General features: G+C 45.1%; 1 protein-coding gene across 3 annotated transcripts in view; it reads left to right on the top strand.

Annotated features, from left to right (window-relative positions):
- The first annotated feature begins 3,010 nt into the window (after positions 1-3,010).
- The window catches only part of usb1 (U6 snRNA biogenesis 1), a 58,220-nt gene continuing 36,564 nt past the window's right edge, over positions 3,011-24,666 (top strand). The window contains exons 1-6 of one of the 3 annotated variants that reach the window (XM_085991200.1): positions 3,011-3,265; positions 5,229-5,380; positions 15,365-15,548; positions 17,052-17,105; positions 18,302-18,407; positions 20,395-20,475. In XM_085991200.1, the coding sequence (XP_085847326.1) occupies positions 3,054-3,265; positions 5,229-5,380; positions 15,365-15,548; positions 17,052-17,105; positions 18,302-18,407; positions 20,395-20,475 (789 nt within the window). In that variant the 5' untranslated portion in view covers positions 3,011-3,053. Of the gene's footprint in view, positions 3,266-4,896; positions 5,063-5,228; positions 5,381-15,364; positions 15,549-17,051; positions 17,106-18,301; positions 18,408-20,394; positions 20,476-24,666 lie in introns of those variants that run through there. The other 2 variants (XM_085991199.1, XM_085991201.1) reach the window with 2 other exon arrangements.

Here is a 24,666-nt window from a genome sequence, read left to right as displayed (position 1 = left end):
CAATACACAGGCTTATATAGCCCAAGTGGCAATTACCGGCATTACACACACCTGGGGCTCTTAAAGGCACATACACCATAATTGCTCTTAAAGGCACATACACCACAACCATGGCCAACTTTCTTTTGATGTTTGTGCTGTTAGTGTTCGCCAGCATTGAGGTGCTGCAAACACTGACAATCGCTGCACAGGGGTGCAGGGCTGCACCCAGGCTCTCCCACGATTCCCTCCATATGCTTATGCAGGGCTTCTGACGTGAGCGGTGTTCTCTTTTTAGTGTGCTGAGTACAGAAGCCTGAGACTTTGTAAGGCCTGAACTACAATTGCATGCCATTACCTGGTGTCCTTGTGCTCTAAGATGGCGATGAGAACCCCCTGCTGTCGTACTCTGGGTACCGGGAGCAGGAAGACGCAGCGCCAGTCTCTTTCTTCGGTAATGGAGTCATCGAGTTGAACAGCCGTGACCTGACTCAGACTAATGTGCAGCTCGAGCTCCGGCGCACAGTCTATTTCCATCCTGTCCAGCGGGCCGGATAGAATGAACTAGCAGTCCGGATACGACCTGCAGGCCGTATTTTGCCTCCCTCTGCTCCAGGGTGAGAGGACTGCTGATGAAAAAAATAGAACTAAGTCGCCCCCCTGTGGCAGACCTGGTAATCTGCTAGCTGAGTCTGGCAGCTTTGCCGGGTATTGCCACCCAGCCTGATTCATTCATTTATATAGCGCCTTTAACGTAGTAAAACAGCCAAAGGCACATCATAGGAGCGTAAACAAAAAAATTTGACACCGAGCCACATAAGGAGATATTAGAATAGATGACCAAATGCTTGGTCAAAGAGGTAGGTTTTAAGGAGCGTCTTAAAAGAGGAGAGAGAGGTGTAGGAAGGGAATTACAGAGCTTAGGGCCCAGGCGGCTGAAGGCACAGCCACCAATGGTGGAGCGATGGAAATCGGGGATACGCAAGAAGCCAGAATTGGAGGAGTGCAGAGACCTCGAGGGGTTGTAGGGCTGGAGGAGTTTACATGACAGGGAGGGCTGAGGCCATGGAGGAATTTGCAAACAAGGATGAGAATTTTAAGATTGAGGCATTGCCAGACCGGGAGCCAATGTAGGTCAGCCAGCACAGTGGTGATGGGTGAACGGGACTTGGTGCGAGTTAGGAGACGGGCAGCCGGGTTTTGGATGAGCTGAAGTTTATGGAGGAAGCAAGTTGGAAGTGCATTGGAATGGTCAAGTCTATAGGTAACAAAGGCAAGGATGAGGGTTTCTGCAGCAGATGAGCTGAGAGAGGAGCGTAGACGAGCGCTGTTACGGAAGTGGAAGTAAGCGGTCTTGGTGATGGAGAAGTTATGGTGTCGGAAGCTCAGCTCAGGGTCAAAGAGGACACCAAGGTTGCAAACCGTCTGGTTCAGCCTCAGACAATGGTCAGGGAGATAAATACAAAAGTAGTTTAAAATGAATCAATGAATAGTACAACTGGGAAAAATATATTTGCTGGAAAAGATCTATCAGACTAGAACGAAAAGTATTTTTGCATCCCATTTTCTCACTGTTCTGTGCAGCGCAGATTAAAATTACTCATCGGCGCTGAAGCCCAAGCAGAGCATTAGATGTACTCTGACACCTCCTAGGGGTCATTGGGAGTAAGGCCGGGTTTGCTTTTGTTTTGAACTGGTTGAGTTTTTGTAAGGCTTCGGCCACTGTATGTGCTACCAGAACGCTGCAAGTGTTTAAGAGGAATAAATAATATTTGGCTAACCAGCAGTAAAGCATATAGGACTGCCATCTGTCCAATTTTGCATTTTATCACAAATGCAATCCGGACATCAAAGCCTAAACTGTCCCAGTCCGCGTCTCGACCCCCCTCGCCTGCTGTTCTGATGCACGCTGGCACCAGTCAGATAATCCCAATCGGCGCAAATGCAGAAACTGTACCTCCCATAATCTGGAGGTTTAAATACACAAGTTATTAAAAAATTGCATCTGTGTCTTGTGATGTAGAAACATTAGTTATTAATATTATTAAAATTTTCAAGGCGTTTTCAGCAGCAGAAAGGGAAACATAAGAATTTAAGCTATGGCCCCAGCACCTGGCCCTGTTTTATTCTACACCAGATTTGGGGCCCTTTATGCGGGAGTCCTCCTTTTTTCTATTGGGGACTTGGCCTGGAGGGTGTTGCACGGAGCAGTCCTGTGCAATATGGTTTTAAGTAGGTTCACGGACACCCAGGCCACCTGCCTTTCCTGTGGCCTGGAGGAGTCCATGTTCCACGTATATATCGAATGTGAGAGGTTGCAGCCCCTCTTCCAATATGTGAAGGGGCTGTTCCTCAATTTTTGGCTGCACTTTAGTCGCACGCTCCTGATCTTTGGTCACCCGGTGCGGAGGGGAGTGGGCTGATCGGAGGACCTCCTCGTAGGACTGCTCCTGGGGCCTGGCCAAAGTGGCCATTAACTGGTCCAGGCAGTGGGCGGTCAAGGGGGTCGTTTGGCCCAACTGCTGCCTCTCTTCCGCGGCCATGTTCGCGCCCGGGTGGCCCTGGAGATGCAGCATGCGGTGTCCACCAGCACGCTTGAGGCCTTCCGTGACCGGTGGGCACCGCGGGGACTGGAGTGCATTACCACCACCGGGAACCAAATTTTAATTTAATTTGTTAAGTTTTATTTAAAGTTTTGTTGATTTGTTTATCCACCCCCATCAAAAGAGTACACCGGATTTGGATTTTTTTTGGGATAAGATGGGAACCCTTCAAGGGAATGAATCACAGCCGAGCAGGGAATGGATTGCAAAAGGGGATCCTCTCCCACCCCATCCTCATTTACCCTGATGCTGTTTGGAAACACGCTTATAAAGATCTATATTCAGGTTTAGAAAGTTCCTGTGTTTTCAATTAAAGGCGCTATATAAATACAACTTCTTTATTCAGAATTCTTTATCTGTCTGACAACAACTGGTGTCTGAGCAACTCGGACCAGGTGATTAATCCTCGCTGCAGTTGAGCGGCTCGGGGCTGTTTTGTGTGTGGGTGAGGATCAGATACAAGGAACCCTTATGCGCACTGTGCCGCTCCGGCCGGAAGACACAGAGAGTGACACCTGGATTGAAGATGGCGGAGGTGGTTGCGCAGCAACGCGTGTGACGGCGCCGGGAGCTGGGATGTTTCTGGTTAATTACAGCAGCAGCAGCTCCTCGGAGGAGGAGGAAGGACCGGCTGGAGCGGGGCCAGAGGTCCGAGCGGAGGGAGGTGCTGGCAGCGGGGCTCAGTGAGTGAAAGAGGCTCATTGCTGAGCTCGGAATTAGTGCGGGGAGAGCGGAGTGCACCACCATGAGATTCCCCCCTAGCCCCTTGTCTCCCTCCCCCAGCCCCCCGTCTCTCTTTCCCCCCCCCGTCTCTCTTTTCCCCCCCCCCGTCTCTCTTTCCCCCCCCCCCCGTCTCTCTTTCCCCCCCCCCCCCGTCTCTCTTTCCCCCCCCCCCCCGTCTCTCTTTCCCCCCCCCCCCGTCTCTCTTTCCCCCCCCCCCCCCCGTCTCTCTTTCCCCCCCCCCCCCGTCTCTCTTTCCCCCCCCCCCCCCGTCTCTCTTTCCCCCCCCCCCGTCTCTCTTTCCCCCCCCCCCCGTCTCTCTTTCCCCCCCCCCCCGTCTCTCTTTCCCCCCCCCCCGTCTCTCTTTCCCCCCCCCCCGTCTCTCTTTCCCCCCCCCCCGTCTCTCTTTCCCCCCCCCCCGTCTCTCTTTCCCCCCCCCCCGTCTCTCTTTCCCCCCCCCCCCGTCTCTCTTTCCCCCCCCCCCCCGTCTCTCTTTCCCCCCCCCCCCGTCTCTCTTTCCCCCCCCCCGTCTCTCTTTCCCCCCCCCCCCCCCGTCTCTCTTTCCCCCCCCCCCCGTCTCTCTTTCCCCCCCCCCCCCCCGTCTCTCTCTCCCCCCCCCCCCCCGGTCTCTCTCTCCCCCCCCCCCCCGGTCTCTCTCTCCCCCCCCCCCCCCGGTCTCTCTCTCCCCCCCCCCCCCCGGTCTCTCTCTCCCCCCCCCCCCCCGGTCTCTCTCTCCCCCCCCCCCCCCGGTCTCTCTCTCCCCCCCCCCCCCCGGTCTCTCTCTCTCCCCCCCCCCCGGTCTCTCTCTCTCCCCCCCCCCCCGGTCTCTCTCTCTCTCCCCCCCCCCCGGTCTCTCTCTCTCTCCCCCCCCCCCGGTCTCTCTCTCTCTCCCCCCCCCGGTCTCTCTCTCTCTTTCCCCCCCCCCCCCCCCCTTCACACCCTCTGCTACTCTGAATAGCTGCCCTTTATCCCTGCACCGTGCTTTCTGTCTTGCACCCAGCTAGCTAACCATTCTGCTACTTGTCCCCTGACTCCGCATGCTCTGACCGTATGCATTAGTCTATTATGTGGTACCTTATTGAAAGCCTTTTGAAAATTTCGATATATTGCATCTACTGTGTTTCCTTTGTCTGCTGTCTCTGTTACCTCTTCAAAGAATTCAATGAGGTTGGTCAAGCAAGACTTTTCCTTTTGAAATCAAAGCTGACTATTCATTATTTTATTTTTGGTTTCTAGATGTTTTTCTATTTTCTCCTTTAGTAGGGTTTCCATTATCTTTCCTGCTACCGATGTTAAGCTGACTGGTCTATAGTTCCCTGGTCTATAGTTCCCTGGACATGTTCTATCTCCCTTCTTAACTATCGGTATAATGTTAGCTATCCGCCAGTCCGCTGGCACTACACCGTTTTCTAACTAACATTATTAAATATGTGTAATAGTGCCTCTGCTATCTCTTCCCTAGATTCTTTTAAAATGCACAGATGCAATCTGTCCGGACCAAGGGTTTTATCTCTGAATATTAAGTTCTTAAATGTTCTCAGTTTCTATGAATAATAAATATGATTTGTCATTATCTTTTAGTGCATCTGGTTGTATCTTTGCATTCAGTTTAAAAAAAACATCAATATGCTGCATTAAATCTCTGCCCCCCACTCCTCAAACTGGAGAGCAGGGATAGAGACCACAATGAGGGAAGCACATGTGAGGGAGAGCGAGAGAAAGAGAAACAAAGAATTACTGAATGAGAGAGAAGCAAAGAGGTGCAATTTATTTAAAAAAAAAAAAAAAAAAATATATACTGTAGAAGCAGTGAATTTTCATTTGAATCCTCTATCTGGATTTTGATTAGCACAGTGCTGTACTGGATGAAGCTGTTCTAAATTGACTCCCAGTCATAATGTTATGTTTTTAACTGGTGATGCACAGAGTGAAATTCCAGCGCTTGCCTGTTCCAGAGAGTGTAATGGGGATGTTCAAGGAATCGGAAGAGGACCCAGATGACAGCAGTAAACATGATGGCCGCATACGCAGCTTCCCACACCAGCGGGGCAACTGGTCAACACTTGTGTACTTGGAATGTGAGTCACTGATCTTAAACTTCAGCAAAATTGGACACCGATTTACTGTTAATGACATTTATTGTGACGACTGTACGAGGTCTAAAGGAAAGAAGGAACTCTGATTTATATACAGGTAGACTATCCTTTATCCGAAAACCTCAGGACCAGCCATGTTTCGGTTTTAGGAAAATTTCGGATTTCGGAAGGTGCGCGAAAACACCGGTTTTCAGAGGTAATTCGGTTTTCGGGAGTGCGGATAAAGGATACACTATCCCTTATCTGAAAATAACAACTATAAATACTGTAGTTACAGGGATAAATACTGTAGTACAGTTTATTTGTAAGGAAAACATTCAGTAAAACTTCAAACATGTACAGGTACAAACTAAGCTAAATACCTGTACATAAACATGTAATAAAGGTACATTACATCTGGCTTGAGGATCTTGGAGAAGATGGTACATCAGTGTTGTCATCATTGTCATCAGGTTGGAGTTGGACATCTGAAGATGGGCCAGGAACAGGATTCTCAAGTGATGAAGCAGCATTACATCTGGCTTGAGGATCTTGGAGAAGAGGGTACATCAGTGTTGGCATCATTGTCATCAGGTTGGAGTTGGACATCTGAAGATGGAACAGGATTCTCAAGTGATGAAGCATGACTACAACAGACGGCCTTTTTAAAGACTTCTTCCAGTGTCATCTGTCTTATTAACATTGGTTTCTGTCTAAGCAGTCTCTCTTTAATTGAGTAAACTTGCATAATCTCTTGCTCACTGATAAATGCACGTTTTTCAAGGCCAGCAATTAACTGATCACACATTGTCACCATATCGTCTATGGGGATTTTTTCACCTGTGTTCACAATGTCATCATCATCATCACTACTGTCCTCATGCTTGTCTTTATTTAACACCATTTCAGCAATTTCCCCATCACTCAACGAATTCACAACAGGTGCATCATTGTCAATGTTCAGCACTTCTTCGATGTCAGCTTCCTCTAACGTATTTACACTTTCGGATGATAAACCTTTGGCGTAAGTGAGGAGGTTTGATATCATCATCTTCTCCTGACTGACAGGAAATCCTTCAAACTCGTCATCTGCAGGCCCATCTTCATGAAACATCGTTGAAGGCCAAAGTCTGTGCCAAGCATTTGTTAATGTTGGTTTGTCAACATCGTTCCAAGCATTAGCAACTGCATAAATGGCATCCTTAATATTGAATTCTTTCAGGAAGCTTTGGATTCCTTCGCCTCTGTTGATTGCATCAAGCGTAGAGTTCAAAAAAACGTCTTTATACTTGCTCTTCGTGGAGCGTAAAATTCCTTGGTCACAAGGCTGTATTAAAGATGTCACATTAGGGGGAAAGTTAATGCCGAAAACATAACTTTTCACAAGAAGTTCAGGAGGGGGATGTGCGGAGCAGTTGTCCAGGAACAATAAAATTTTGCAGTTTTTTTCCAGTCCAACTTGCCTGCAATGAGCTCATGTTGCTGGTACGAAGTGGTTATTGAACCAGTGAGAAAATATTCCTCTGGTTACCCATGCTTTCCTGCTCGCATAATAATGCACAGGTAAATTGCATACACCTTTCAAACATCTCGGATGTTGGCTTTTTCCAATCACTACCAACTTTAACTTGTGTGTGCCTGCAGCATTGGCACACCCAAGAACAGTCAACCTGTCCTTAGCATCCTTAAAACCTGCTGGTGCACTCTCATCAGCCGTTGCTAATGTTTTTCTAGGAACGTAGCGCCAGAACAGAGCTGTTTCATCAGCATTGTAAATTTGTTCAGGACCAAGGTTTTCATCCGATACTATTTTTGCAAACCCATCTATGTAATTTTCAGCTGCTTCATGATCAGCAGAAGCTTTTTCACCACAGATTTTCAGATATCTTATACCATGACGCTTCTTAAATTTATGCAGCCAACCTTCTGAATATTCACACTCAACTTCAATGTTCAGTTCTTCATGGTATATTCTAGCTTGCTTCATGACCATCAAACCAGTCAGTGGCACACGTTCACCTCTGCGTTGTCGAATCCACTCAATCAGCACACGGTCAAGATCTTCATTTTTTGTCCTATGCAATGTTTTCCTAATTTTCATTAGTTTATGGTCATCACTGTCAGTGTAAAATTTCAACAACTTGTCTTTCTGTTTCTTTAAGTCATATACGGTGGTACTTCCCACACCATATTCTTCAGTAAGATGTCGCACAGTCACACCACGATCAAGCTTCTGCAATAACTCCACTTTCTGCGATATCGATAATGAGTGATGCTTCCTTCTCTGCTTCTCACTGTTACCCATTGGGGTATCTGCAGCTCTTTTTAGCATTTTCACAAATTGTTAAAAGCCAGCAAATATCTAAGAGAGCAGCAAATATCTCAGAGCAGCATAACACCTGCGTGGGTCATGCTTTGCGCCACTTTTGGCTTTCAGAGGTTTTCTGGTTTCGGATGTGCGGATAACGGCTGGTACACTATCTCTTATCCGAAATGGGGTGGGGTTCGGTGGGGGTCGGGTTCGGCCGGGGGGTTGGGTTCGGCCGGGGGGTCGGCGGGGGTCGTGGTCGTGCGCATTTCGGTTTTCAGAAGTCATGCTTTGCTCCACTTTCGGCTTTCAGAGGTTTTCTGGTTTCGGATGTGCGGATAAAGGCTGGTACACTTACGCTGAGCGATTTCGGTTTTCAGAAGTGCGGAAAAATGCTACACTATCCCTTATCCGGCTAGGCCTGTAAGTCGTGCGCCACTCTGGTCATGTCGTGCGTGCGTCTTACGCTGACCGAAAAAACCTTCGGTTTTTAGAGGGTTTCGGTTTTCGGAAGTCCGGATAAAGGGTAGTCTACCTGTACTGTATTGTCACATCCTCCGGTTGTCCCAAGGTGCTTCACAGCCAACAAATTGCCTTTGAAGTGTAATCGCTGTTATGAAAGCAAACACAAGTCAGTTTGCACAGAGCAGGATCCCACAAACAGCAATTAAATGAATCACCAGTGTCTTTCTTTTTGTTGGTATTGATTTAACAAAGGAATGTTGGCTAGGCCAAGGAGAGATTACATTTTGGTGTATATTAATAGGATATGTAAAGAAACTGACTGAACCGCTTCACATTGGATCACTTTCTCAGCTGAGCAAAGACAGATCTGTTGTGGAAATGGTCCTAGGTTGTCATCACTCAAGGTAAAATGGGAGTTCACCATTGGGCACGTTGTTGGAGTGCTGATGCACTCTAGTGGCATTAATAAACAGATTAGATAGAGAGTACCAGAAGTAATGCTGCAGTAATGATTACTACTTCAATTTCTCTGTAATAACTTCATACTCTTAATGTCCTGGATAGAGTTCTTGACTAAATATTGCATTTGAGCAGCCACCTAACATGACCAGTAGAGTTGACATGTTTTCTCAATTATGTTCCATAAAATTATCAGGCTTTAAAAGAAGCTAAGTTTTGAGCGATTCATATTTTGAAGTAGTGATAGGAGTGACATACTTACTGGTTGTACACACAAATTTGGTGATACTGTAACCCCTGACTGCCTGTAATTATGCTCAACCGAATCAAATTAAAACTAGAGTATCACTGATAATAAAACTGGTGGGTCGCAATACCATTTTGTAAAATGATGGGAAGATTTTTTTTAAATACATGAATTATATTTTTTTCTAATGAAATGCTGCTTGCAATGTTTTGGGATGCTTGTACATTATATTTTTGCATGATCGTAGATATGCAGGGTAAACTTGTTTTAGAAATAATTAGAGTTGAGCTAGAATCTGTCTTTCCAGGAAGAAAGAAAGACTTTGCACTTGCACTTGTACAACACCTTTTTTATAAAACACATTTTATGTCCCCATGATGCCCTCAATCGTTTCAAAGTGAATAAAGTACTTTTGAAAAGTATTGTTGTAATGTATGCAAATTCAGCAGCTACTTTATGCACAGCAAGTGCCTGCAAACAGCAGTGAGATAAGTAGCCAGATAATCTGTTTGGTGGTGTTGGATGAAGGATAAATCTTGGCCAGGACACCAGGGAGAACTACTGATATTCTTTAAATAGTGCCACCTGAGAAGGCAGATGGGGCCTTAGCTTAGCATCACATCCGTAAGACGGCACCACCGACAGTGCAGCACTGAAATGCCTGCCTAGATAATGTGCTCAAGTACCTGCAGTGGAGCTTGAACCTACGACCTTCTGACTCAAAGGTGAGTGTGCTACCTCTGTGCCATGGCTGACATACTAAACTTCAAATTGGAGAATGGAGCCCAGCTCCCTATAAGACGCAGGCAGTTACTTTTATCTGCAGATTAGTCAGAACTCTGAAGCTTGTCTCTAGGCTAAACTAATTCTTAGGTTTTTGAAGGACAATTCTATTTGCTGCGAGGGCATTCCAAGCAGACATTGGAATTGTTTCAATTGGTGGCAAGTGTCAAAGTATGTAAGATGACAGATGAAAATATTACAAAATGCATAAGGGTTCAGGTTTATGGAAGGCTCAGTTAGTTTGTGGAAATTGGCTTTTTTTTTGCTATAAGACCATAAGAAGTAGGAGCAGGAGTAGGCCATACGGCCCCTCGGGCCTGCTCCGCCATTCAATAGGATCATGGCTGATCCGAATCTAGTCTCACATCCACTTCCCTGCCCTCTCCCTGTAACCCCTAATTCCCTTATCTGCTAGGAAACTGTCTATCTCCGTTTTAAATTTATTTAATGTTGCAGCTTCCACTGCTCTCTGGGATAGCAAATTCCATAGATTTACTACCCTCTGAGTGAAGAAGTTTCTCCTCATCTCAGTTTTGAAAGGGCAGCCCCTTATTCTAAGATTATGCCCCCTAGTTCTAGTCTCACCCATCAGTGGAAACATCCTCACTGCATCCACCCAATCAAGCCCCCTCACAATCTTATATGTTTCGATAAGATCGCCTCTCATTCTTCTGAACTCCAATGAGTAGAGGCCCAACCTACTCAACCTTTCCTCATCCGTCAACCCCCTCATCTCCGGAAACAACCGAGTGAACCTCTGAACCGCCTCGAGAGCAAGTATATCTTTTCTTAAATATGGAAACCAAAACTGTACGCAGTATTCCAGGTGTGGCCTCACCAATACCCTGTATAACTGCAGCAAGACTTCCCTGTTTTTATACTCCATCCCCTTTGCAATAAAAGCCAAGATTCCATTGGCCTTCCTGATCACCTGCATACTAACTTTTTGTGTTTCATGCACCAGGACCCCCAGATCCCTTTGTACTGTAGCACTTTGCAGTTTCTCTCCATTTAGATAATACAGGAAACTTTGATATACGGGACCGAGCTGTTGCCGTCCCATCAAAACTGCCGGACAAGCCAGTGCTAATGTTGAAACATACGGAGATTTTCAGCTCCGTGTGAATCAACAAACCCTGTTGCTTAGCAACAGCTTCAAAACAGTCGGCTGCAGCTTAAAAGCGTCTCTAGCTGAAGCTGTTGCTTGGCTACAGACCTTGCAGAGCCTGACTGGGGGGGGAAAAAAAAGCAACGAGATGTAAACAAAACTTATAGGAAACGGCTCCTGAATTTTGCCGGTAGATAGGGCTCCCTTAATTAATCTTTTAGTTATTGTTTGCTGGCTTTTAAATGCTTCCCAATCTTCTATCCTCCCACTAGATTTGGGTACTTTATATGCCCTTGTTTTCAGTCGGATACTATCCTTTTATTACTTGACTAAGCCACGGATGGCTGTCTTCCTTTACTCCCCTTTTTCCTCAGTGGAATATATTTATCTTGAAAGATGTGAAATATCTCCTTGAATGTAGACCACTGCTCTTGTACCGTCTTACACTTTAATCTGTTTTCCCAGTCCACTTTAGTCAATTCTACTCTCATACCTTCATAGTCTCCTTTATTTAAGCTCAGTACGCTGGTTTGAGATCCAACTCTCTCCCCCTCAAACTGAATTTGGAATTCAACCATATTATGGTCACTCATTCCAAGGGGATCCTTTACTAGGACATTTTTTATTAATCCTGTCTCATTACACAGGACCAGATCTAAGATTGCCTGCCCCCTGGTTGGTTCAGTTACATACTGCTCAAGGAACCTGTCCCTAATACACTCTATGAACTCTTCCTCAAGGCTGCCATGCCCAATTTGATTAGTCCAGTCAATATGAAAGTTAAAATCCCCCATGATTATAGCTGTTCCCTTATTACAAGCCCCAACTATTTCCTGATTTATACTCCGACCAACAGAGTTGCAACTGTTAGGAGGCCTATAGACTACGCCCACTAGTGACTTTTTCCCCTTATTATTCCTTATCTCCACCCAAACTGTTTCACTATCCTGATCCTTTGACCTAATATCATTTCTGACTATTGCAGTGATTCCATCCTTGATTGACATAGCAACCCCACCTCCCTTTCCTTCCTGTCTGTCCTTCCTAATTGTCAAATACCCTTGTATGTTTAGTTCCCAGTCATGATCATCTTGCAGCCATGTTTCCGTAATGGCCACCAGATCATACCCATGTGTAGTTATTTGTACCGTCAACTCGTCTATTTTGTTACGAATGCTGCGTGCATTCAGATAAAGAACTTTCAAATATGTTTTCTGACAATTTATTCCTGCTTTTACCCCTTTTACTACTTTACCTTTATCATTATATACATTCTGTCCCTTCCTGACACGCTCTGGTTTTTAATTCCCCCACTGCTACCTTGCTCTATTGCCTTCTCCGCTGTCATTTTTATTTTTCGCTCTCTTAAAACCTCCCCCCCACTAATTAGTTTAAAGCCCTCTCTACAGCCCTAGTTATTCGATTCGCCAGGATTCTAGTCCCAGCACTGGCCAAGTGAAGTCCGTCCCAACGGAACAGCTCTCTCCTGTCCCAGTACTGATGCCAGTGTCCCAAGAAGCAAAACCCATTTCTCCCACACCACTGAGCACAAGTTAAACATTTTGAAAGAAAGCCCAAACTATAATATTTTTGAAAAATAACTTGAGTTGTAAATTCACCTGAACTCCAAGTAATCTAACCAAACAAGCACTGTCCTACACATGAGTTCACAATGTTGCAGCATGCCTGGCTCGCACTTGAGTGTCAAACACTCCCTCTGGGTCACACGATAAAGGGAGATTATACAAAGAAATTGTGTACATTTTGAATATTACTGGGGAGGCATCACTGTCTCTTCTAAGGTCCAGGACCTGCTCTGTGGTTTGTCTAAGCAGGATATTCTCAGCAAGGCTTCTTCATGGCTGTTTGCTGTGTTGTGGCTGTGTCTGATTTTAACCACCAGTAGGAGCTGCAACAAATGTCTGTTGAACTAGGTTAAGTTGTACCAAATTCCAACAGCTTGATGCTGAATCTTTTTATAGTTAATTAAAGGGGAAGGAAATGACCTTTCTATAGAAGAACACGGCTGTCTTTTCAGAATTTTTAATAAAAGATCAATTTTATCATTACTGCGGCCCTTGAGGAAGATCATCCTCCCTGTTAGGCAGCTAATGATGTCAGTTGTAGAAAGCGCTCTCTTGTGTCTCCATTGGAAATAGAGAGATGCAACTTCAGCACTGGCCTGAGGACTGTTGCATGGTGCCCGCATTGTCGTTTGCTTCACGATTACCTTGAGAAAGAGAATCTATTCGAAGGGTTCCATGGCGGCGATAAAATTGGTGTTTTTAAATAAGTTGAAGAAATTTTTGGTCGGACAGTTGTTTTTATTTTGAACCAAAATTCTTAGTCTTTCCCTCCCCTTCAACAAATGGATGAAATCTTGTACTGTTCAGTGTGTCATGGTGAGCTATGTGCTGAATATCTTTTCAAGTCCGAATCAGTGGGGAGGGGGAGACTCCACTGGCTGCAGTCATACCTAGCACAAAGGAAGATGGTTGTGGTTGTTGGAGGCCAATCATCCCAGCCCCAGGACGTAGCTGCATGAGTTCCTCAGGGCAGTGTCCTAGGCTCAACCATCTTCAGCTGCTTCATCAATGACCATTATAAGATTAGAAGTGGGGATGTTTGTTGATGATTGCACAGTGTTCCGCTACATTTGCACTCCTCAGATAATGAAGCAGTCCATGCCCACATGCAGCAAAACCTGGACAACATTCAGGCTTGGGCTGATAAGTGGCGAGTAACATTTGCGCCACACAAGTGCCAGGCAATGACTATTTCCAACAAGAGCGAGTCTAACCACCTCCTCTTGGCATTACCACTGCCGAATCCCCCGTTAACAACATCCTGGGGCCATTGACCAGAAACTTACCTGGACCAGTCACACACATACTGTGGCTCCAAGAGTAGGTCAAAGGCTGGATATTCTGCGGTGAGTGACTCACCTCCTGACTCCCCAAAGCTTTTCCACCTACAGGAAACTTTGTGCTATCTGGCACCGACGGGACCGAGCTGTTGCTGTTCCCTCAAAACTGCCGGATACACCAGCGTTAATGTTGAAGCATACGGAGCTTTTCATCTCCGTATCTGACAACAAACACTGTTGCTTAGCAACAGCTTCTAAACAGTCAGCCCGTACCTTGGAAGCGTCTCTCTGATGCTGTTGCTAAGCTACAGAGACTTTGCAGAGCCTGACCTTTTGGGGGGGGGGAAAAAAGCCACGAGAAGAAAAACAACCTAACAAAACGGCTCCTGATTTTTGCCGGTGGCTCGAGCTTGCCGGACATTTAGCCTCCGGATAACAAAGTTTCCTGTACATGGCACAAGTCAGGAGTGTGATGGAATACTTTCCACTTGCCTGGATGAGTGCAGGTCCAACAACACTCAAGAAGCTGATCATCATCCAGGACAAAGCAGCCCGCTTGATTGGCAGCCCATCTATGACCTTAAACAATCATTCCATCCACTACCGGCGCACCGTGTCTGCAGTGTGTACCATCTACAAGATGCACTGCAGCAACTCACCAAGGCTTCTTCGACAGCACCTCCCGAACTCATGACCTCTCCCACCTAGAAGGACAAGGGCAGCAAGCGTATGGGAACACCACCACCTCCAAGTCCCCACCATCCTGACTTGGAAATATATTGCCATTCCTTCATCGTCGCTGGGTCAAAATCTTGGAACTCCTCCCTAACAGCACTGTGGGAGTACCTTCACAGGGACTGCAGCGGTTCAAGAGGCGGCTCACCACCACCACCTTCTCGAGGGCAATTAGGGATGGGCAATAAATGCTGGCCTTGCCTGCTACGCCCGCATCCCGTGAATGAATTTTTAAAAAGTCCACCCAGATGATTCCTGAGTGATAGTCATGAGGATTATTGTCATAAGTCGGGAGTTATATTATTGTTGTGATCTATTATGACATTTTCATGTTTTCAACTAGGAAAAAAAGACTTGGCTCCTCGAGGCAAAACTGCCTTGTGTAATATATGTTGGGTTTCTGCACAGGAATGTAATATTTTTAGTAAGGAAGTTAATTACAGCGCAACAGCAATTGTAGGCGTAACCAACTCCGTGAAAGACTAATAGTATCGGTGCTCCTTGTGTTCTGATCGGTGTATGGCTGTGACTGATTTTCCTATACAATGACTTCCTGATCTTGTCGGGGAAGAGGCCATGCACAAAGCCCAGATGCTGGCCTGCAGGGGGAGAGAAACCCATGGGTGCCATCTCACACCGCGCCCACTGGCTGGCCCAAGAGTACCAATTGCAAATGTCTTGGGAACAGGACGTGCGATGGGAAGGTATATATAAAAAATTAAAAAAAAATAGTCTCAAGTAACTGAAGGAGACTGAGGTCAATGGTTCAAATAGTAACAAGAATTTGTGCTTTAGTTATCATCTGAATTAATAACAGGACCAGTTGCCCATGAATAATTTTGAATCCAATATTTTAAATCATCTTGTAGTTAAACTAACGTGTGATAGCGCATGTACTGATGCAAACCCTCAAGTGTAACTGAGAAGCTGGTGCATGTAACATGTATTTTCTGAAGGGTGCAAGACTGCATTCCGTACTCTGCTTTTTAAATCCATATAAATCTGGCTTCCATCAGATTACCCTGACGAAGAGTTTTTGGAACTTATTGATCTGCTGCTGACCCACCTGCAGGCACACAGGCTGCCGATGGCTCGGATAGCGGAGTTCCATATCAGCCTCTCTCAGACTGTGGTGCTGCGCTATCATTGGATAAGCATCTTTGTGGAGTCCTTAAAGGAAAAGATGACCTCCTTTAACAGGTACGATTGAAGTTGGTGCAAAGTCTGAGGCAAGGAATGAATTTTTTTTGTGGTTTAGTAGTTATGACTGGCTAATATACATCTGTTGTCATATTAATAACGCGTTTAAAATAATGTTTGGGGTATTTTTAGTTCCATATTTGGTATTTGAACAATTCCTTCGTGCTGGTCCCTGGTGGTCTACTGGTTAGGATTCGGCTCTCTTGCCGCTGCAGCCCAGGCTAGATTCATGTTCAGGGAATTAACTTTACAAAACTGTTTGGTAGGAAGAATGAGGAGAGACAATATAAACTAAATAGTACAATTTTAAAGGGGTGCAAGAACAGAGATACCTGGGGTGTACGTCTTTATAGGTGATGGAACAAATTGAGAAGACTGTTTAAAAAGGTGTATGGGATCCTTGGCTTTATGAATCGAGGCGTAGAGTACAAAAGCAAGGAAGTTACCCAGAGTGTGGTTAGAATGTGGAACTCGCTACCGCAAAGAGTAGTTGAGGCAAATAGCATAGATGCATCTAAGGGGAAGCTAGATAAACACATGAGGGAGAAAGGAATAGAAAGATATGTTGATGGGGTTAGGTGAGGAAGGATGGGAGGAGGCTCCTGTGGAGCATAAACACTGGCATGGACATGTTGGGCCGAATGGCCTGTTTCTGTGCTGTAAATACAATGTAAGTTATGCTAAACCTTTATAAAACACTGGTTAGGCCTCAGCTGGAGTATTGTGGCCAATTCGGGGCACCACAATTAAGGATGTCAAGGCCTTGGGGTACAGAGGAGATTTACTAGAATAGTACCAAAGATGAAAGACTTCAGTTACGTGGCGAGACTAGAGAAACTGGGATTGTTCTCCTGAGAGCAGAGAAGGTTATGGGGAGATTTCATATGTGTTTAAAATCATGAACGGTTTTGATAGAGTAAATAAGGAGAAACTGATTCCAGTGGCAGAAGGGTCAGTAACCAGAGGTGTAAGGTCATTGACAAAAGAACCAGAGGTGACCTGAGGGAAATAAATTTTACCAACGAGTTATGATCTGGAATCCACTGCCTGAAAGAGTGGTGGAAGCAAATTCAATAGTAACTTTCAAAAGAGAATTGGATAAATACTTGAAAAGGAAAAATGGGGAAGGAGCAGGAGAGTGGGACTAATTGGATAGCTCTTTCAAAGAGCCGGCACAGACATGATTGGCCAAATGGTGTCTTGTGCTGTATCATTCTATGATTGCCTTGTGTTTTCTCCTTCTTCATCTCTTACTTTATAAAAGCAGTAGAGATGATCTCCATGGTTAGAATTTTGTTGCAGCCATGCATGAATCTCTAAAGCTGGAGTAAGGTATCCAAATGGGTAAATACTGCAAGAAAAAAGGAAAGAACTTGCATTTATATAGTGCCATTCACGACCTTGCTTCCCAAAGTGCTTCACAGCCAATGAAGTACTTTAGATGTGTAATCACTTGTAATGTCGCTCAATGACATTAATGCATGGAATTTCTTCATACTGCAGGTTTTACTATGTTTCAGAGAAAGTGAAGATCTACAGTAATCAAGAGAAGACCAGGTACAGTGTCCTATTGTAACAGTGGTTTTGAGTGCACCATCCACAAACCATCTGCCCAAGACTCTCTCTTAAAACTGAAAATCCACAGTGATCTTTTGAGATCTGTTAAAGTAACTAAGCTCTCTCCCAGTGATTACCCTAGATTTTTTGAAGTCTTTTATTCTGAAGAGATATTCTTCTGATAAAATATTCCGTACAAGAATTACAGAATTCAAACTGGGAAGTGTATTGTAGCTCAATAACATCAATGCACGGAGCACTTTTGAGCCTAGCTCTGTTTTCCTGAGAAATGCACTCAACACAGTGGTTCTGTTATCAGGTGACCATTGACTTGCACAGCACTCTTAAAGTACCCTGGCATAAGATGCAAAGGACTGTCTGTGACCTGTTACAAGGGGCAGGGACTTCTTTGTCATGAGAAAATGTATATACAGTAAAAAAATAATTCTCCCTGTGCTTGGCTCTTATTTTTCAGGCGCAGATAATTCTGTCTGCACTCTCTGTTTTCAGTTTGAAAATGCACCCAGTTTTTAAACTCGGGGGAGAAAAAAATACTAAATAGTTTGTATTAAACTGTTAATCTGAGGTGCTTGCACTTGGGCACTGTTAATGGGAATGCTTGGATGCTAATACAGTTCCCCTTGACTATAACCCTGATGCACTGTAATCTTTAAACACACTATTTGGGGGTGTTCTCATTAATAGAGTAACCATCTCGTGGTACTCCTGGTGGCCATGCCTCTTCAGCATTCCACAGCGATGCTGTCAGTTGGATTTTTAAAGTTAAAAATATTTAATTGAGTCAGCTGTGAATTTTGTTTGTGTGCCATGTGTGTACTTGAGTGGAGGATGACGACATTCTTCTGTAATTCACCATCCCAAATGACTCCGACATCCTATGAGATAGATACTGATGGACAAGGCTGTTGTCGTTCCTTAGTCTGGAAGATTATCAGATTGTAATGGTGCCAGCTAACTCTGATTTTACTGAAATAGGACTTGCAATGCTTCTGTTCATATTACAAGACGGCGTCATGGTTCAGATGATGCTGCAAATCACGAGCTTCAATGTAAACTAGTTTCATGTGGGATTGTACGCAAGACTGAAATCTGGTGGTTATGATCTCTCGGGTAACGGGAGTGCTATAGTCAGCTCCACATATCTTATTTCAGAGGTTTTTCTAATTCTTACACAGGACCTTCCTTGGTCTAGAGGTTTCAGCTGGCAGCAACGATTTACTGGAACTGGTCAACGAGGTGGATAAATCCATGGAGGAGTTCGATCTGAAAACTTATCATAAGGTTCGCCCTCTTTATAATCCATGCTGTGCCTTGGAGTACATCATCAATGATCTATTATAAAACACACTAACTGCTTTGCAAGTTTTCTTGCATTTTAGAACCGCACTTCATAATAAGCAGTTTTATTTGCTTTAAAGGGATGAATTTTCTGTTTGTACAGCTTACAATGTTGCGATGTCCAAAATGTTATTCATTTCTCCTAGCTCCATTTTGCTATGATCTACCCTCCTGCTCAATGAATGGTGCCTTAGAGCAAATAAGTAAAGTGCACCATCATGTAGTGAGACTTGGTGTGAATCAGATGCAAATGTAAGCTGGAGTTTCGGTGTGCTGCTATTCGTTCAGTTACATCAAGGGGACTAGATTTTGCAAACCTACTGCACCATGTCCTTTCACTTCTGGAATCTGAGTTCATAAGGGCCCAGAAATTCGGGTCGGGGGCTTGCCGCGCGTGCAAACCCCCGATATGCACTTACCCGACGCGCCGGCCGTTGAGCTTCAGGGACGCCTGGAATTGCTGTTTTAAAATGTTGACTCCCGGGCAGCGTCTGACGTCACGCCGCCCAGGAGTGCAGCCAGCGCGAAGCCTGTAGCGTGCTGTGCAACTGAGACACTCCCCTTGAGGTCTCAGTTTAATAGGACACGCCCCCAATGTTTCTCACAAGCTGCTAAGCATTTTTACATGCAAAGCAGCATTTTAAATAGGTTTTTGGTATTTTTATGAAGCTTTTGGTAACTTTTATAAACTTTTAAAAACGTTTACATTATTTTGAAGAATCTGAAGTAGTTTTAAACAGAATTAAAGCAATTTAAAGACTTTTAAAAGCCCTAAAAGAATTTTTTTTATTTTATTTATTTAGCAATGTCGTTGTCATACGTGTCTTCACACTGTTCCCTTTGGGGAACTGTATGAAGTGGTGGAAGGATTTATGGCCGTGATTAACGCTCATTCCGTGACCGTAACCATCTTTGAACCAGCCATTAGGGTGGTTAGTCCTATGGCGGGAGGGTTTTACGGGCTCCCACAAGCTATACAAGGAGGGGGGCCACCCACACCCACGGACGCAAATATCCCACTGGATGTCGACCCAGAATTTAGAGCCGGAGCTCCAACTCCACTTGCCGGGACTGTCTGGAGCGGGGTTCGAAACCCTACCCCGTCTGGCCCAGCGGTGGGGATCCTACTGCTACGCCAAAGGCCCAATCCGATTAGCAACGTGAAATGGCTGGAATGAGCACAATTCACGGCATTAAAAGAACTCGCAATTGAACTGATGATGACCTCAGCAATCTCCTCAACGAGGTGGAGGCGCAGCGCCTGCTCATCATTGGTAATGAGAAGTCAAAGGCGCCGCAAAAAGGACAGATGATAGCTTGGTCTTTCAAGTGGCAGCATAGGGCTCCAGTCACGGGGAGGGAAAAGGCGCAGGAAACGTATGGGTGTCACCTTTTGCGTGGAGTGGGCCTTTTGCGTAGCGGTAAGCATCCCCGCCGCTGGGCCAGAAGGAGTAGGGTTTCAAACCCCGCTCCAGACAGTCCCGGCAAGTGGAGTCGGAGCTCCAACTATAAATTCTGGGTGGACATCAGCGGGATACTTGCGTCCGCGGGTGTGGGTGGCCCCCCTCCCCCCTCAGATGGGTTGTGGGAGCCCGTAAAACCCTCACGCCATAGGACTAACCACCCTAATGGCTGGTATGAAGATGGTTATGGTCACGGAAGGAATGTTAACGTGGCCAGAAATCCTTCCACCACTTCATACAGTTCCCGAAAGGGAACAGTGTGAGGATACGTACGACGATGACCTCTTGCGCAATGCACCTCCTTGGACCCTCAGTCGCAGATGCGAGGGGGCAAATCGTGCAATTGTTAAATTTCTCATTTTATTGACATGTAAAATGTTGGCCCAGTAATTCCCTTCCAAAGGCTTCATGTGGTAGTGTTGCATACTCTCTTCATCTGTATAATAACTACTCTTGAATTTTGACAGAACCCTTCCTTTCACATTAGTGTGGCCTGGTGCTTGGGGGATGCTACTGCTGAACTTGAAAAACACCAACAGGAGCTGCAGGTAGATACTGAAGTACAAGAACATAAAACTATATCGGATGTCAAAATTAAATGGGTTGCTGATCTTACCGAGGGCAAGTTGGAGATTGGAGACCACTCAAAGCTTCAGATTATCACAGCAAACTATTGCTTTCTTTTTATTGGGCTTATAGTTTCAACACTTTTTAATGCCAGTTGCTTCTATCTTGATGGGGGCTTGATCTTGCCAAATAATGAACCTACACTGGAATATATACAAGCTATATTTTCCTGCTCCTGTACCTGGGACTATTGGATTGTTGACACAGCAAATGCAGGAAAATCGGGCCCGGGAGAGTCTGGCCACGGCTGATCTATCCATTTAAATTAACAAACAGGAAATCAGATGGGCTCTGATAGGGGTGCAGCCCCCTCCCCCACACGATTTCTCTGTATTTGCTGTGCCCAGGTGTTCCAATAGCATCAGGTGCAGGACTAGGCACATCCAACAAAAGACCATTTTAGTTCATTTTGAAGGAGCTCTGGCGTAGCTATAAAGGTGGGTGACTGACCTGTTCACGTTGCCACTGTGCCTTTCCACTAACCCTGGCTGTGTAGATCTTTTTAACGTGAATCTTTGAAAATAATTCTCAGTTCGTCCTGCTAGAACATGGGATGTGCTGTGGTGGTTGTGTGATTTCAAGTAAATACCGCTGGTATTTTTTCAATCGGGGCACTGCCATAAATAACAAACTGCTACAGTCTAATTCCTATCTGACCTTCATAGACTGGAATCACACTGGGGAATGGATGGGTGTGTACAAGGCATTACTTAAACTAGAATTGGCAAATTTTTGTTATTTCAAAGTTGATTTTTGCACAAAAAACAAACCCAGGTATGTTTTTTATCGTGTGTACACTGGGTGCATTCGATTTGTAATTTTACTGTATGCAAATCTTCACACTTGTAAAAGCACAGCTCCCTGTGGCTCTAAATGTGTAGCTTTCAGTGATAGATGGATGCACATTCTAAATTGTCAGTTCTGTCAGTACAAATTATTGATGTGCTAATCAAATTTATGTTACTTTTTTGATAAGTTTTTCATCAGGGAAACTGGTGAAAAAATATCAGTGTTTTGGCTGGAAATGTTCTTTACCCGGCAAAGTTTGAAGTGATGAAATTTATACGAGAGCCTCAGAGCCTTTCTCTAGGTAGTATATTACACTGTCACAGTACTTATTCCTACCATAAGGTGGTGTTGACTGGCTTGCATAACATTGCAACAAGAATTATATGTAAGGATAGATATAGAAACATAGAAGATAGGAGTAGGCCATTCGGCCCCTCGAGCCTGCTCCGCCATTCAATGAGATCATGGCTGATCATCCAAATTCAGTACCCTGTCCCTGCCTTCTCCCCATATCCCTTTAGCCTTAAGAAATATATCTAACTCCTTCTTGAATATATTTAATGAATTGGCCTCCACTGCCTTCTGTGGTAGAGAATTCCACAGGTTCACCACTCTCTGGGTGAAGAAATTCCTCCTCATATCTGTCCTAAATGGCTTATGCCTTATCCTTAGAGTGTGACCCCTGGTTCTGGACTCCCCCACCATTGGGAACATCCTTCCTGTGTCCAGTCCTGTCAGAATTTTATAAGTTTCAATGAGATCCCCTCTCATTCTTCTCAACTCCAGCGAGTATAAGCCCAGTCGACCCAATCTCTCATACGTCATTCCTGCCATCCCAGGTATCAGTCTGGTGAATCTTCGCTGCACTCCCTCCATGGCAAGAACATCCTTCCTCAGATAAGGCAACCAAAACTGCTCAAGGTGTGGTCTCACCAAGACCCTGCACAACTGCAGCAAGACATCCTTGTTCCTGTACTCGAACCCTCTTGCTACGAAGGCCAACATACCATTTGCCTTCTTAACCGCCTGCTGCACCTGCATGCTTACCTTCAGCGACTGGTGCACGAGGACACCCAGGTCTTGTTGCACTTCCCTTTCTCCCAATCTATTGCCGTTCAGATAATAATCTGCCTTCCTGTTTTTGCCACCAAACTGGATAACCTCGCATTTATCCACATTATACTGCATCTGCCATTCTTCTGCCCAAACACCCAACCTGTCCAAATCATACTGGAGTTTCTCGGCATCCTCCTCACAGCACACACGCCCACCCAGCTTTGTGACGTCTGCAAACTTGGAGATATTACGTCTAGTTCCCTCGTCTAGATCATCATTTATATATACAGGAAACTTTCGTTTATCCGGAGGTTAAATGTCCGGAAAGCTCTATCTACCGGCAAAATTCAGGAGTCTGTTCAGATCATTTTTTTTCTTTTCGTTGCTTCTTTTCTCCAGTCCTGGCTCTGCAAGCGTCTCTGTAGCTAAGCAACAGCTTCAGCTAGACGCTTGCAAGCTGCGCCGACTGTTGCTAAGCAACAGGGTTTGTTACTTCACACGGAGCTCTGAGCTCCGTATGTTTTAAACATTAGCGCTGGTTTCTACGGTAGTTTTGATCTAACGGCACCAGCTTGGTCCCGTCGGTGCCGGATAGCAGAAAGTTTCCTGTATTGTGAATAGCTGGGGTCCTACGACCGATCCCTGCGGTACCCCACTAGTCACTGCCTGCCACTCGGAAAAAGAGCCGTTTATTCCAACTCTTTGCTTCCTGTCTGCCAACCAGTTCTCTATCTAAGTCAGTACCTTGCCCCCAATCCCATGTGCCTTAACTTTACATGCTAAGCTCTTATGCGGGACCTTATCAAAAGCCTTCTGAAAGTCCAAATACACCACATCCACTGGTTCTCCCTTGTCTATTCTACCAGTTACATCCTCAAAAAAATTCCAGTAGATTAGTCAAGCACGATTTACCTTTTGTAAATCCATGTTGACTTTGTCCGATCCTGTCACTGTTTTCCAAGTGCTCTGCTATTACATCTTTTATGATGGACTCTAGCATTTTCCCCACTACTGATGTCAGGCTTACCGGTCTATAATTCCCCGTTTTCTCTCTACCACCTTTTTTGAATAGTGGGGTAACATTAGCTACCCTCCAATCCATGGGTACTGTTCCAGAGACTATAGAATTTTGGAAGATGACCAGCAATGCATCTAGTATTTCTGGGGCCACTTCCTTAAGTACCCTAGGATGTAGATTATCAGGCCCTGGGGATTTATCGGCCTTCAATCCCATCAATTTCCCTAACACCATTTCCCTACAAATACTGATTTCTTTCAGTTCCTCCCTCTCATTAGACCCTATGTTCCCCGACATCTCTGGGAGGTTATTTGTGTCCTCCTTTGTGAAGACAGAACCAAAGTATGTATTTAATTGGTCAGCCATTTCTTTGTTCCCCATTATAAATTCCCCTGATTCTGACTGCAAGGGACCTACGCTTGACTTTACCAATCTTTTTTCTCTTCACATACCTATAGAAGCTTTTACAGTCAGTTTTTATGTTTCCTGCAAGCTTACTCTCATACTCTATTTTCCCCCTCTTAATTAATCCCTTTGTCCTCCTTTGCTGAATCCTAAACTGCTCCTAATCCTCAAATTTACTGCTTTTTCTGGCCAATTTATATGTCCTCTCCTTGGATCTTATGCTATCCCTAATTTCCCTTGTTAGCCATGGTTGAGTCACCTTTTTTGTTTTGTTTTATTATGCCAAAAGGGGATGAACAAATTCTGCAGTTCATCCATGCGATCTTTGAATGTTTGCCATTGCCTATCCACCGTCAACCCTTTGAGTAACATTCCCCAATCAATCCTACCCAACTTGTGCCTCATACCATCGTAGTTTCCTTTTATTTAAGTTCAGGACCCTAGTCTCTGAGTCAACTACTTCACTCTCCATCTTAATGAAGAATTCGATCATATTATGATCGCTCTGACCCAAGGGGCCTCGCACAACAAGATTGCTAATTAATCCTTTCTCATTACATAATACCCAGTCTAAGATGGCCTGATCTCTAGTTGGTTCCTTGACATATTGGTCCAGGAAACCATCCTGTACACACTCCAGGAATTCCTCCTCCACAGTATTGTTACTAATTTGGTTAGCCCAATCTATATGTAGATTAAAGTCATCCATGCTAACTGCTGTGCCCTTATTGCACGCGTCTCTAATTTCCCGTTTAATGCCATCCCCAACCTCGGCATTACTGTTTCGAGGTCTGTATACCACTCCCACTAACGTTTTCTGCCCCATGGTATTTCTCAGTTCTAC

The sequence above is a fragment of the Somniosus microcephalus genome, chromosome 6, assembly GCF_052327205.1.
Source record: "Somniosus microcephalus isolate GS21.2 chromosome 6, FLI_Smic_1.0, whole genome shotgun sequence".
In the NCBI taxonomy this organism is placed as follows: domain Eukaryota; kingdom Metazoa; phylum Chordata; class Chondrichthyes; order Squaliformes; family Somniosidae; genus Somniosus; species Somniosus microcephalus.
The sequence above is the reverse complement of the archived record's forward strand: the minus strand, read 5'-3'. Positions and strand labels throughout refer to the sequence as shown.